This window comes from Acartia tonsa, chromosome 6 (genome assembly GCF_053477335.1).
Source record: "Acartia tonsa isolate MP-2025a chromosome 6, ASM5347733v1, whole genome shotgun sequence".
Classification (NCBI taxonomy): domain Eukaryota; kingdom Metazoa; phylum Arthropoda; class Copepoda; order Calanoida; family Acartiidae; genus Acartia; species Acartia tonsa.
The window spans coordinates 20,119,019-20,133,920 of NC_137265.1; the positions used below are offsets into that span (position 1 = coordinate 20,119,019).

At 32.1% G+C, this 14,902-nt stretch overlaps 1 protein-coding gene across 3 annotated transcripts in view; it reads right to left on the reverse strand.

Moving 5' to 3' along the window:
* Positions 1-14,902, reverse strand: part of LOC145322039 (uncharacterized) — a 55,944-nt gene that overhangs the window by 5,742 nt on the left and 35,300 nt on the right. For 2 of the 3 annotated variants that reach the window (XM_080163792.1, XM_080163794.1), the window contains 11 exons: positions 9,158-9,205; positions 8,313-8,361; positions 7,559-7,628; positions 6,934-7,012; positions 6,398-6,467; positions 5,944-6,055; positions 5,123-5,207; positions 4,858-4,966; positions 3,840-3,928; positions 3,244-3,296; positions 340-399 (listed from right to left, as the gene is read on the reverse strand). In XM_080163792.1, coding sequence (XP_080019918.1) covers positions 340-399; positions 3,244-3,296; positions 3,840-3,928; positions 4,858-4,966; positions 5,123-5,207; positions 5,944-6,055; positions 6,398-6,467; positions 6,934-7,012; positions 7,559-7,628; positions 8,313-8,361; positions 9,158-9,205 — 824 coding nt within the window. The remainder of the gene's footprint in view (positions 1-339; positions 400-3,243; positions 3,297-3,839; positions 3,929-4,857; positions 4,967-5,122; positions 5,208-5,943; positions 6,056-6,397; positions 6,468-6,933; positions 7,013-7,558; positions 7,629-8,312; positions 8,362-9,157; positions 9,206-14,902) is intronic. The other variant, XM_080163793.1, reaches the window with a different exon arrangement.

Consider the following 14,902-nt stretch of genomic DNA (forward strand, 5'->3'; position numbering starts at 1 on the left):
TTGCTGGTACTAGAAATCTAAAAAAATGTTTTTTTGTATCATTTCACATGATTTAAAGCAAAAATATGTTTCAAAAAGTTGATTTCTACGTAATTTATGACAGATTTGCCCTAAAAATAGCCAAAAAACGGCTAAACGGCTGAGCCGTTAGCCGTTACTTTTTCAACTTTTTTTTCGATTTAGGGAAAATAGACCTACCAAGGATTACTCATGCAAAATTTCAGATCAAAATTCGAATTCTAAGTGCCATTTATACATTGATTACGAGATGGTTGCATTAAAATCCCCCCCCCCTCCTTTTTACTACAGACAATTTTCAGATAAAAAAAAAGAGAATACCTGTAAAAAGCCAGGTACAATCAAAGATGGTGTAAAAGAAAGCCCTTGCCTCAGCGGCTGTCCTGTTCAATCCATTTTCAATATTGATTGCATAAAAAAGTTAAACAAAACCATCCAAATAAATAAAATAAAATTAACTTAAGAATGCAAATGAAAAGTTAGTATGTACAAAAAACATTTTGCAACGAAAGGGGACTATCCACGAACGAGAGCACATGATTCTAAGTACCTTTCAGCATTGATCCTAAGTATTTTCTTTCAGAATATAATAGGTCACCATATATCATTATTGTATTGACGAGAAAATTTATGTTTCACCATGTTTTTGTAGGTATTTTAATTGATTCTGAAAACTTTTATGAAGCTAATTCTTTTAATAAATGGATATTTGATGATACATATGCGAATACTCGTGTTATATAGATTGTAAATTAATCCATATTAGCATTAATTTAAACATACATATGAGATATAGTAAATGTGCTTTTGACTTTTTATAATTTTTATGATTTGACAACATGGACAATTAAAGACACCCCGAACTCAACAAAACATTTGATAGAATTTTGACTAAAAATGCTGGACATTTTTTTACTTTTCTTCAACTTGAAGTGGTGAAACATAAATTTTCTCGTCAATATATTAATTATTAATAGTGACCTATTATATTTTGAAAGAAAATACTCAGGGTCAATGCTGGAAGGTACTTAGAATCACGTGCTCTTGTTTGTAGATAGTCCTCTTTTATTGTCTGTGGGATGATTAATTTCATTGAGCTAAGAGCAAAATAAACCTTGTGACATGTCATCAATATGTCCTAGTCCGAAGTTATACAGATTAACTCAAAAAAAGCAAATATGCTGTAAAAAGACAGGGCACGGCTGGTTTTTTATTAAATGAATAAGTTAGGGTACAATGTTTGGCACTTTCGATATAAGTAAATGATAATGAAAAACCCATAGAATACGATAATACCTTCAGAAAAATCGATAAAAATAGTTTTCATACTAAATTTTGATTTTTAAATTTTTTTTCTTAAATGTCATAGCAGAAGATGCAAAATGTCGTCTTAGTTTTTGAGGGTTTTCATATTCTCTGAAATCTAAATTATCAAAATATTTTTTTTGGTAAATGATTATATGATATATGTCAAACATTTTATCAGAAAAAAAATATTTAAAATTATAAAGTAGAAACCTGAATAATTTTTCTTGTGGAAATACTTTTCTTTAATTTTGATAAACATATGTCTGCTAGCATGAAGATGTTTGTACTGCCAATACACGTTGGGTTTTATTTAAAGAATTTCTTTAAAATGTTGTTTTTTTACCTTGTATACCAATAACGCAAATTGCTATCAGAAAACCCCCGTACCCCCCAATCGACCAAGACTTGCCTACGGCCCGATCTTTTAGGATTGCTTTGTAATTCACATTTTTGAAAGTCTTTCAACAGTATACACAGCAAATGCTCTCTTTTTTAACTAACTTTCCGAATAATATACCTAAAGCATTTGAATTAACAAAGGATATGCTAATATTTTTACCATTCAAGTTTATTTAATATTCTAACAAATAGTGCAACCCTCCAAGTTATGGCTACTTTTCATGAACATATGATCTAAAGAATAAGCTCTGACGCAATGTCATATAAGGATATTATAATATTCATTAAAAAAATTGTTATTTTTGCATATATGTTACATTTTACAGTATTTTGTGGCTCAAAAGAAAGACAATTAAAATTTATTTCATATTATATAGTTTAAATTGCATAAGATAACCTAGAAATAGTAAAAAAGTCCCTTTCTTTTTTTGTCGTAAAACAGAAATTAACAAAGATTTTTATTAAAAAACACCTTAGTGTAAAAATTAAAAATTTTAAATATGGTCACAAAAAGATTCAATTAGTTTATTAAATGTTTCATTTTCAGCAAATTACGATTAATCTCTATTACAAAGAATAAAGTGTAAAAAGATATTCTCGTTATAATTTTAAGCAACTTAAAATGCATTTTAATACCTTTTAATGATTTATTTTTTAAAACATCATTTTATAAAATGTTATTGATTTTTAAAGTTATATATTAGAATGATTTTAAATTTTGTTAACAGTTTGTTTTAAATGTAGAAAATTGGTAATTCTAAACATTCAAAAAATGATTTTATTAAATTTTCATCACTTAAATTGCATGTTTGATGAAATTTTCAACTGATAATTCAAGAAAAATCGTTTAAGTTTTATTATATTTTACTTTGAAATGTTAAAAAATATAATTATTGTCAAAAATGTGGAAGTTATACTTTCCTCAAAAAAAGACCTAAAACATGCAAATTAACACGTGTAATGAGATTTCTTTTCTTTCAGGTTTAATTTTAAGTAATTATTGATATTTTTTGTAAAAAGGATTTTATATAAAAAGTTTTAAAACTCGAGTTATGTAGTGGTTCTAAAAAAGGTTGCAAATTTATGCAATTTTCTTGCAAAAAAAATTTTCTAGGATTTTAAAAATAGCATAGGGTGTTATTAGACGTACTTACAGATACAATTGCTAAGTCATTTTGGCCAAACACTAAAATAAAGTTTTGACATCTGAGGGACCATACGTGAGGGGTTATAAGTGAGCAGGTATAAGGTCTAACTAACAAGTGAAATAAATTTTAAATAATATTTGGGGGGGAGGGGGGCAAATTTTACGACATGTTGCCCCCTAACGACAGCTGAAGGGTTTCGAAATTTTTTGCTAATTAATTCCGTTATTGGTATAAGCTGATAAGTGAGAAAAAGTGGTAAAAAAGCCGTTCCACCCATTTTGAAATAAATTATCAAAAGGGATGAGCAATGAATCATAAACATAAAATAAAGACTTTTTAAGATGTTGCAATTTTAAATTGAAAATGTTCTTCCTTTCTCCATTGGCAAAGAATCTAGCAGCTGTAAAGTAACCAACATCATCACTAAACGCATTATATTTTCAATAACAAAAATAAAATCAATTTTTTCAATGATATTAATACTTTAATTAGTAATAAATAAGGATGACAAAAAGAAGCTTTTAAACGGTAGGAAACACCTGTAGAGTGTCAGAACTGAATAAGCGAAACAAAAATTTATAGGTATAAAAAAGATTGTAAGTAAATTTATTGCAAAACTGCTTAAGTACAGGATACCGTTGAAGAACATAATCAATGTTTTAGAACTTGATTATAGAGATGCTTTGCTTATAACACTTGTAAAAAAAATCATTATTTCTACAATCAGATAAATAGGATAACTATATCACACAAAGATATGTTGTCAAGAAAGTAAAAAAATCAGCAGGTTTTAAATAGATATACGAACTTTCTAGTAACGTTATAGAGTTGCTGCGATACCTTAGTCATATCTAACTGTTAAAGGAATCATCATGCAAAGTGTGATATCGATAGGACAATTTCAACATGTTACGAAAAAAGCTAACAGTTACTGATTATAAAAAGCATCGCGTTTAAAAATCTTACATTATTTCCTGAAGAATAGCTTCCATCTGGCAGAAATCTGGTAGGCAGGTGTTATCCTGGCACTTCAGGTTTGACTGGCATTCTGTTACCTAAACATTAATCATATGACAATATAATGGTATAAAGGGGACTATGCACGAATAAGAGCAAGTGATTTTAAACACCTTCCAGTAGTGATTATGTATTTTTTGTGAATATACTAGGATTATGCTTGATATAGTTATGCCAACTAAAATAAATTTAATTATGTTACAATGTTTTTCCATAATAAAAACTTTGAAATGTTCAGCATTTTTTTTATTAAATGTTTTGTGAGTTCAAATGTTCAATAAAATAGCACACCAAAACATAATGAAAAGCTGTAAATTACTAAAGTACACCAATTAAACTGTTTACAATATTACAAGTTACCATACCTTTTTCATTGAAAAAAGTTTACTTTTGTGTCACAGCAGTTTGAACTCGACAAAACATTTGACATTAGATTATATATGGCCAAAAAAATGCATAACATTTCAAAAAATTTTCATAAAAAAAACCATGGTGAAACTTATTTTTTTAAATTGTTATGACGATTTTAAACATAACCCTAGTATATTTATCAAGAAAAAAAAAACATTTAGAATCACTGCTTGAAGGAGCTTAGAATCACTCGTCAAGTTCGTGCATCTGCATACTCCTCTTTGAAAATAAAAACCTAATAGGTACAGAAGCTAACAAATCATCTATCAAAATTCTTTCTTCAAACCAGTGACGTGCTTATTGCTGCCCAGGGTTTCCCCAGGTTCTGAAAATAAAGACTCCCCCCTTAGACCAAAATCGAGGCGAATGATTTAGTGGGTCTTGGTCGTTGTAAATTTAAGGGAGTGAGGTTTTTTCACCTTGGCAATCTTGGCTGTTTTGGGAAGGAGGTGTATCAGGGGGATCTATAGTTAACAGGAGTGTATTCAACCCCATTAATTATACCAAGGGGGTGGATACACCCCCATTCTGCACCATATGAGTATGTATATGATACCTGCGATACATTTAGAGATTCCAGAGCTGTCTGTACTTGGTCTGTAAACTTTATTGAGATAGGAGCGAAGCAAGTGTTCATTCCATTGGCATATGAACATGGGGTAAACCTAAATTTAAACAGAATTTTAGCCAAAATAATTTTGTGAATTTCAATATTTGTAACACAATCTAACTTACTGTGATCGAACACCGATTTGTATAAAATTAATACTAGTATTTTAAATTGTCTTCTCTTTGCTGTTTAATATACTAACTACACCCACCTTTCTAAATATTTGAACCAGTTTTGCCAGGTTGGTTGAAAAATACTGAAAGGGCCCACTGTGTCTGCGATCTTCTTGGAAAACACTAAAAAGATTCATGCCTCCATTGAAATTAAGATATTTTGCCATTGAATTGATAAAGATTGCCAGAATCTAAAAGGGATAAAATAATCACTTGGGGCTTTGAAAAAAGGTGTAAGAAAGGGTACAAAAATAGCCGAATTCATACCTAGGCTTAAATCTAAAATATTCTTAAAAATAGCCATAATCTGTGTGAAACTTCCCTAAAAGGGAACTGAATTAGTTCCGTAGTAATTGAAATCTTGAGCTACAGACAACAAAAATCATACTACTTTATATAAAAGGATAATAGTTGTTTCTCGCATCCTATTATAAACACTAACAGCTTTCCGCGGATACAAAATTAGAAGATTAAAACTAGTTTTTCAGCCCAAAGATGCCTAAGGCACTGGCAAAAAAATTATTTTAACCATATGATTTTATATTTTTATATTCGTGGAAACTAAAGGAGGAACTGTCACTAAAAAAAAATAGTTTTAAGCATCTTTTTTATTTACTGTTATTTGTGTACAGATAGTGTCACGCGAAAAAATATTTATTTATCGCATCGTATTATAGGCATATTTCTGCGGATATCAAAATGGAAAAATATATGATTAAAACCATTTAATATTTGTGGAAAATTGTCTATGATACGATGCTAGACATAATTATGTCAGTATGGCTGAGAACCGGTTCAAATCCACCGGATATTATTTCAAAGCGATACGGGAAATATAAAAAAAATATAAGATAACAACCTGCCAATTGATATGTTTTCTCAGGATCCAAGGCTCCATCATTTGGTATCCCAACCCAGTTCATTATTCTTATCGTCAGCTCATTCACCCCTCCACCACTATTTATCGCATCCTAACATTAGAATAATATTTTGCTTTCAAAAATCAAATTAATCATAGGAGAAATCAAGTTACAGCTCTCGTTCACGAAAAGTCCACTTTCGTCAATAAATAGCACTCAAAATTTTTCTTAATGGTACCTTATTTACTTATAATTTAAAGGCAGCTTTAAAATTTACTTTCCAAAATTTTTGTTAAAAACAAGAATGACAACATGTCATCCATAACATCGAAGCTATAAAATCAAACAGTAAGACAAACAAACATTAACTATAGAGTATCAGTACTTAATTCGTAGAATATAAACGAAGGAAAAGAACGACCATAATTATAGATAAGCTTAGATAAAATAAACCTTTGCAAAGTCCAGGTACAAATCCAAAGCATCATTACCAGAACACCAGGACCAAAATCTACCACTACCACTAAAAAGATATTGAAAACTATTTATTTTTTATTAATTTTGTCCTTTAAATGTTCATTAGGTAAAGTTTTAGAAAATAGGGACAAAATAGTGAATTTTGATTGGTTGATTCTTAAAGTTGAGTGGTAAAAAGTTTTAAACATTAATTTTGAATCAAAGAAGGGTTAATTTTGTGTAAAATCATTGGGGATGTACATTAATTTGTTGGCTTTTGTCTTATCCCATTAGATCCCTGGTTAATTATACTGATACTCACCGTTTTATAAACATGCTATCTCATTCGATGATTAAAATCAATTTAGGGTACTTTTGATTAAAAATAATCATTTCCAAAGAGCAGTGCCTAAACTGATTAAATTTGCAGAAGGGGTAATTTTGTTTTAATAATTATGGATGCACATTATTAAACCAATCCTTAGGAAACTAGATATAACTAGACAGATGTAAGCTTAACATCCAAGTTCAACCTTAAAGTGTCAGGTAAAGGTTCAACGCCTTCTTCTACACTAACCATTAAGTCTTCATCTGCACAAATACTTTGTCCATCTAAATAAAATATAAGTATTTTCATTATAGGTAGAAATCTATGTATTTATAAAATATTTCTAAGCTAGAGGTAATAAAAAAGTTATATTCAACCAAGGGCGTGCACAAGGCAAAATTAAGGGGGGGGGGTGAATACACTCCTCTTAGATGCCAACTCTAAACACCCTGACAGGGGTTAACACTCCCCTGATACAACCCCTAGAACTAACAAAAGGGTAAAAAAAATAAAACATCCTCTTGAAATTTTTTACTTTTGAGAAATTTGATTATGTAAAAGGTGGACATTTATGGAAGTGGGGGTGGTCAAAAAATACACCCGTCTGGTGGTCTATAATGCACCCCAAAGCTCACATCCCCCTTGATTTGTCTGAAGCTTCAGATTTCAATAACAGAGTTTTCCTCTTTAGGGAAGGTCCCAGGGTGGTTTTGGACTAATAAAATTTCAACTTTGAGGCCTGAGATGATTTTAGGCTATTTCTCTTTCCCCTTTGAATACTGAGCAACTAGATGATAAGGTCGTAAAAACTTGTAATAACTATAACTTACCACTGGTTCCATTTAGAATTGCTTTCAGAGCCTCAAACCATTCTGAAGGCGTTGTTACAGTGGTATCACACTGTAACAAAAAAATGATTTATATAAGCTAGTAAGTTTTTTTGTCTTATCTCAAAAAATACTTAACTGATTGGGTTCTCAATTTTAGATAAGCTTCACATAGGTCCCGTGATGGTTTTAGTCTATTTAATTTTGATATCTAAGTTTGGTTTTAGGCTATTCTTTCCTTACTCCTTCGAATACAGAGCCTCTAGATGCAGCTGCTAGTGATTAATATATAAAGCAGTAAGGTTTTTTTGTCTAAAGCTTAGGATTTCGATGACTACCGGAACCGATTGAGTTCTCCATTTTAGGGAAGCTTCACATAAATCCCAAATCTCATTTTAAGATTTAAGTCCTTGGATGGTTTAAGGTTATTTTTTCAATCTTTGAATACTAAACCCCTAACTAGATACTAGAGACGCAGCCACTATTATGATTATAATAAACAAAATAATATAAACAAATAAATGAAATAGGATATTAAAAAATACTTGTGAAAAATTAAATACCATGGCGCTTTCACACAAAGTATCTTATTGAGCACATGCACCCCAACCTGTAGGTTAGGTTATTTGGGGTACTGGGTAGTCCCTCAGGGTTAGGGCCGAAGCGATTAGGCATAAAGAGAAAAAATAAGGTAGGGGGAAGGGGGGGGGGGGCTAATTAATGCTCAACAGACACCTTGTGTAAAAAGTCAATATACCTTTCTTTTCAATGTTTTGCTTTTTGAAGAAATTCCATTGGCCGTGTCACTGAGGAATAAAAAAGAAATGCTTGTTAAATCATTTCTAATAGAGCCTTTAAATATACAAAAATTATGTAAATCATAAAAGTAAAATGGTTTATGGAATAAGACACAGCAACGTTGTTGAAAAGAAACTATCCAAGGAAAAACACACAGCTCAATTTGTAGGAATATATTTCGATTAAATCACATCTAATCCTTGTCAACCTTCTTTATCGTAGTTTTTTTACTGTACAAAGGTTTGTTTAAAATGGTTTACTTACACTAACAAATATATCACCAGACAACCAAATAAAACAAGTTTCATTGTTTAACTTTGATTTATCTTATAATTATTCACATTAAATAGTTTAAATTTCATAATTGTTTTTTAATTTCGTAATTGTTTTCAAGCAATGTGTGTTATCTTGTAGGCAAGCAGATAATAATAAAATTGGGATGTTAGTGCATTGATACGTTCTATTCAGGGCTCGGCAGCCGCGCCTCATTCGTGCATAAGATTCGAGTTTATACCCGCTAGTGTGCAAAAAAAATGCCGAAAGAATGGATTATCTGTTAGGAAAAGGTTTATACATCTAGCTAAGTTATGAAACGCGCAGCTGCCGAGCCCTGGTTCTATTAAGGTCTTGCCAAACTTTGTTTTCGACCATACCTAGATTTATTATAGACTGATTTAGATAATGTATGACGAGCTAATGTGCATGGAAATTGCATTTAAATAATGATTCTTTATATAAATAAAATTGAAGCCTTTTAAAAAAATAAATGTTCATTAAACTTCCTTTAATATTTATTTAATTTACCTTTGATAAGCATTTGCTATTTTTGCAGCCGATCTTTCCATTCCATCCCTGTAACAAAATATTCATAAGAGGGAGGGGGGGAATGGGGATGTGACACTTAAAAAAAAAAAAAAAAATAAACTTGGCCTATAAGAGTTACTGTCCTGCGATTTTTCTCGCGAGTATCTTTAATATGATACAATATGAAACTATGAAACCTTCACGACGCCAATCTTTATAGTTCCACATCATTCTACATTATGTCATACTAGCGGCTTCGCCCCTACCCTCTAGGGGCTTTGCCTCAAGAGATATAATTACATCTTTTATTTCCAAGAGATCCCACACTTCACCACTATTTTAAAAAAATTTTAAAAATGGCGGGGGGATTTTTTGTTTTTTTGGGGGGTTGGGGGTGTCCCACCCCCCAAGAAAATAGCCTAAAACCACCACAGGACCAGAGTAGGTAAATTCCCTGAAGAGTAGAATCCGATCGGTTCATTGGTTACCAAGAACTTAAGGGACAGACGGACAAACAGACGGACAGACAGACAGACGGACAGACTGACGGATAGACAGACGGACAGACATCATTCTGCTCTGTATTAAAATATTATAATACAGTACAGATTATAGATTATGATATTACAGTTTCTGTTTTTGAAGCCAAGTTACTTTGTTTTGGTTTTTAAAAAGTAGCACGTCTCCGCCTAAACCAAGTTTACCAATTTAGGGCTTAAGAGGAGGTTCGTGTAATCAAAGGGTTTGATTCTGCAATGCCCTACATTTTCAATTATGCTATAAAGATCTGGAATCCAAAATAAAACAATTGTTAGACTAGTATCTTAAATAACAGCCGAGTAAAGCGTGTTAACCTTCTCACCAGTACGCCAGGTAGACTATTGTCCGTCTAGTAGATCGAGTAAGCCGACGGACAAATATCCAGAATGAGCATTACTTACTTGTGCTAATAATAAAAACGAATATTAGAAGTTTAAAAGAGATAATTCAACATAATCCCAATAATTTTAGTTCAGAAATAAGGACAGCTAGATAAGCTTAAAATATTTTTATCTTCTACAAGTATCTTTACTTCTATATATTATCTAAAAAAATAACAGTCATCTGGCCTATAAATTGATGTACATCTCCAATGACTATACACAAAATTACCCTTCTATAGATTACAACTAGTTTTTGAAACGTTAGGACAATCAACTACAGGGTGCGCCACATATCTAGGGACTTTTTTAAAACGGCCATAGCGTCAAAACTACTAGACCAATCAGGATGTTTGACCCCACTATAAAAAGCTTAGGTAATGACCTTTTAGCACAAAAAAATCTTTGGGCGAAGATGGGCTCGTACTCCGAGCTGGCCGCGCTTATGTTCAACAAGGCAGATTCGAAGCGCGCCGGTGGTATAATCTGGATTCTCAACTAGGGCCCACTAAATCGGACCTCAGCCCATCTGTAGTTGAGCTAGAGTAATGCAACTTGCTGGGGATACTGTTAGATACATAAGTAAGACACTAGAAAAGACTACAGCTCTTTATCTAAAATGGCTTGGCTTTAGTACTCCGTCAAAGTGAAACGTGGCGGATTTAGAGATGTCAAAAACGTCAAAAATCGAGTACAATCGTGAAAATTTCTTGTTTCTCGACGTCAGAGACCCATATGGAACTTAAAACTCATTTTAGACTATGAATTGCGCTGATAACCCTAGATGAATCTTCCTGCCATTTCCAAAAAGGTATAGAACGTTGTTCTAGCTCAACTGTGGTCCAAATAAGAGCCTCCGTGTCAAAGGGTAGCTTTAAAGTTGGGTGAATTTGGATCCTGTGGTTACTCACATTCCTAAGGAAATGGGGCCTCCCAGCAGCCCAATCTTAATTCAATGGACTTTTGGACCTTGGGCTACTTTGAAGCATGCACCAATAGACGTACCCATATTATAAAGACCTCCCTCATTGCCACTATCAAGGAGAACTTCGCCAGCTTGGACAGTTACATTCTGACCTTGGCCTGCCGGCAGTTAAGGAGGCGGGTAGAGGCGGTGATTGATGCTGGTGGCAATTTTATTCAATGATCTAATAGTCATATACCTAATTTGCTACCCAGTTTTTAAAATTTAATAAAATCTTTAAAATTGACGATTTTATGTTCATTTGTTTACAATTTAGAAAAAGTCCCTAGATATGTGGCGCACCCTGTACATGATTCAACCATTTAAAATTCAGTAGAACTTCTAGGTATAAGCGAAATTGTACATAAATTTGTTGCAAAATTGCGTTAATATTGGATACAGTAAAAGAACATAATTTCATTTTTAGAATTTGATTATAGAGTTGCCGTGAAAAGAGCTAACCTTAACGGACGGACGGGCCGACCATGATTATAGAAAAGCTTCACGTTTAATGAACTAAAAGTTAATTTAATTATTACTAAATCTGTGGGAGGTGTAATCTCAAGTTTAATTAACTATGCTCTAATCCTTAAACTTAAATACATAATTATTACTCTGCAGATTTACAGCAATGTGAAACTGCATTTGATAAAAATTTCTTGAAAACATAAAAATATGATTTTTAAATGTAAATAAAAATCTTATTTGTAAGTAAGGGGGGGGGGGGAAAGTTTGTACACTTATAGGAAATGAAATTCAGTATCAAAGTTTGGGAGGGACGTGTGGGCTTGTTTCTAAAGTTATCAACCTAATTCTTTTTGTAAAATCTCTTATATGACTGGATGTACACGGAAAACTTTGAAAATTGAATTTTGGTACTTTCCTTCAAGAGGCTAGTGGAGCAAAAGACCCCCCAAAACACTAAAAATATGAGTTCTGAGCTTATTTTTAGAGATATCAACCTAATTTTTTAAATGAAAACTTTTTAAAAGTAACTGAACTTAGTAACCATTACACATTTCATTTTGGGACTTTCCTTCTAGGGGCTTGTGGAGCAAGAGACTCCCCAAAACTAAGAGAAGGAGTTCTGAGCTTATTTTTGAAGATATCAACCTGATTTTTTTCAAAGAATACTTTTTAAAAATAACTGAACTAAGTAACTAATACACATTTCATTTTGGGACTTTCCTTCTAGGGGCTTGTGGAGCAAGAGACCCCCCAAAACTAAGAACAGGAGTTCTGAGCTTATTTTTTGAAGATATCAACCTGATTTTTTTCAATGAAAACTTTTTAAAAGTAACTGAACTTAGTAACCATTACACATTTCATTTTGGGACTTTCCTTCTAGGGGCTTGTGGAGCAAGAGACCCCCCAAAACTAAGAGAAGGAGTTCTGAGCTTATTTTTGAAGATATCAACCTGATTTTTTTCAAAGAAAACTTTTTAAAAATAATTGAACTAAGTAACTAATACACATTTCATTTTGGGACTTTCCTTCTAGGGGCTTGTGGAGCAAGAGACCCCCCAAAACTAAGAACAGGAATTCTGAGCTTATTTTTGAAGATATCAACCTGATTTTTTTCAATGAAAACTTTTTAAAAGTAACTGAACTTAGTAATCATTACACATTTCATTTTGGGACTTTCCTTCTAGAGTCTGGTGGAGCAAGAGATCCCCCAAAACTAAGAATAGGAGTTCTGAGCTTATTTTGAAGATATCAACCTGATTTTTTTAAAGAAAACTTTTTCAAAATAACTAAACTAAGTAACCATTACACATTTCATTTTTGGACTTTCCTTCTAAGGGCCTTGTGGAGCAAATGACCCCCCAAAACTAAGAATAGAAATTCTGAGCTTATTTTTGAAGATATCAACCTGATTTTTTTAAAGAAAACTTTTTAAAAATAACTGATCTAAGTGACCATAACACATTTCATTTTAGAACTTTCTTTTTAGGGGATTGTGGAGCAAGAGACCCCCCAAAACACTGAAAATATGAGTTCTGAGCTTTTTTTTTATAGATATCATCCTGAATTTTTTAAAAGAAAACTTTTTAAAAATAACTGATCTAAGTGACCAGAACCTTCTAAGGGCCTTGTGGAGCAAATGACCCCCCAAAACTAAGAATGGAAGTTCTGAGCTTATTTTTGAAGATATCAACCTGATTTTTTTAAAGAAAACTTTTTCAAAATAACTGATCTAAGTGACCATAACACATTTCGTTTTTGGACTTTCCTTCTAGCGGCTTGTGGAGCAAAAGACCCCCCAAAACTAAAAATAGGAGTTCTAAGCTTATTTTTAAAGATATCATCCTGATTTTTTTAAAAGAAAACTTTTTAAAAATAACTGATCTAAGTGACCAGAACACATTTCATTTTGGGACTTTCCTTCTAAGGGCTTGTGGAGCAAAAGACCCCCAAAACTAAAAATAGGAGTTTTAAGCTTATTTCTAAAGATATCAACCTGATTTTTTAAAGGAACTTTTTTAAAATAATCGAACTAAGTAACCTTTGCAGATTTAATTTTGGGACTTTCTTTCTAGGGGCTAGTAAAGCAAAAGACCCCTGAAAACCATAAATATTAGTTCTGAGCTTATTTTTAAAGATATTAGGTAAGCTGATTTATTAAGGAAAATTTTTTTCATTTAACTGAACTACGTAGCCACAACAGATTTGCTAAAAATCAGGTTGATATCTTTAAAAATAAGCTCAGAACTCATATTTTTAGTGTTTAGGGGGATCTTTTGCTCCACAAGCTGCTAGGAGGAAAGTCCCAAAATGAAATGTGTAATGGTTAGTTAGTACGGTTCTGTCTAAAAAAGTTTTCTTAAAAAAATCAGGTTGACTAAGTAACCATTACACATTTCATTTTGGGTCTTTCCTACTGGGAGCTGGTTGGGCAAAAGACCTCCAAAACACTGAAAATATGAGTTTTGAGCTTATTTTTAAAGATATCAATAATGTAGTGGTAATCAAGAGTGTGTAATGGTTACTTAGTTCAGTCATTTTAAAAAGTTTTCTTATAAAAAATCAGGTTGATATCTTTAAAAAAAACTCAGAACTAATATTTTTAGTTTTGGGGAGTCTTTTGCTCCACAAGCCTCTGGAAGGAGCGTCCCAAAATGAAATGTGTAACAGTTAGGTACTTAGTTCAATTACATTAAAAAAGTTTTCTTTGAAAAAATAAGGTTGATATCTATAAAAAAAAAGCTCAGAACTCATATTTTCAGTGTTTTGGGGGGTCTCTTGCTCCACAATCCCCTAAAAAGAAAGTTCTAAAATGAAATGTGTTATGGTCACTTAGATCAGTTATTTTATAAAAGTTTTCTATAAAAAAATTAGGTTGATATCTTCAAAAATGAGCTCAGAACTCCTGTTCTTAGTTTTGGGGGGTCTCTTGCTCCACAAGCCCCTAGAAGAAAAGTCCCAAAATGAAATGTGTAATGGTTACTTAGGTAGTTCAGTTATTTTTAAAAAGTTTTCTTTAAAAAAATCAGGTTGATATCTTCAAAAATAAGCTCAGAACTCCTGTTCTTAGTTTTGGGGGGTCTCTTGCTTCACAAGCCCCTAGAAGGAAAGTCCCAAAATGAAATGTGTAATAGTTACTTAGTTCAGTTATTTTAAAAAAGTTTTCTTTGCAAAAAAAATCAGGTTGATATCTTCAAAAATAAGCTCAGAACACCTTTTCTTAGTTTTTGGGGGTCTCTTGCTCCACAAGCCCCTAGAAGGAAAGTCCTAAAATGAAATGTGTAATGGTTACTAAGTTCAGTTATTTTAAAAAAAGTTTTCTTTGAAAAAAATCAGGTTGATATCTCTAAAAATAAGCTCAGAACTCCTTTTCTTAGTTTTGGGGGGTCTCTTGCT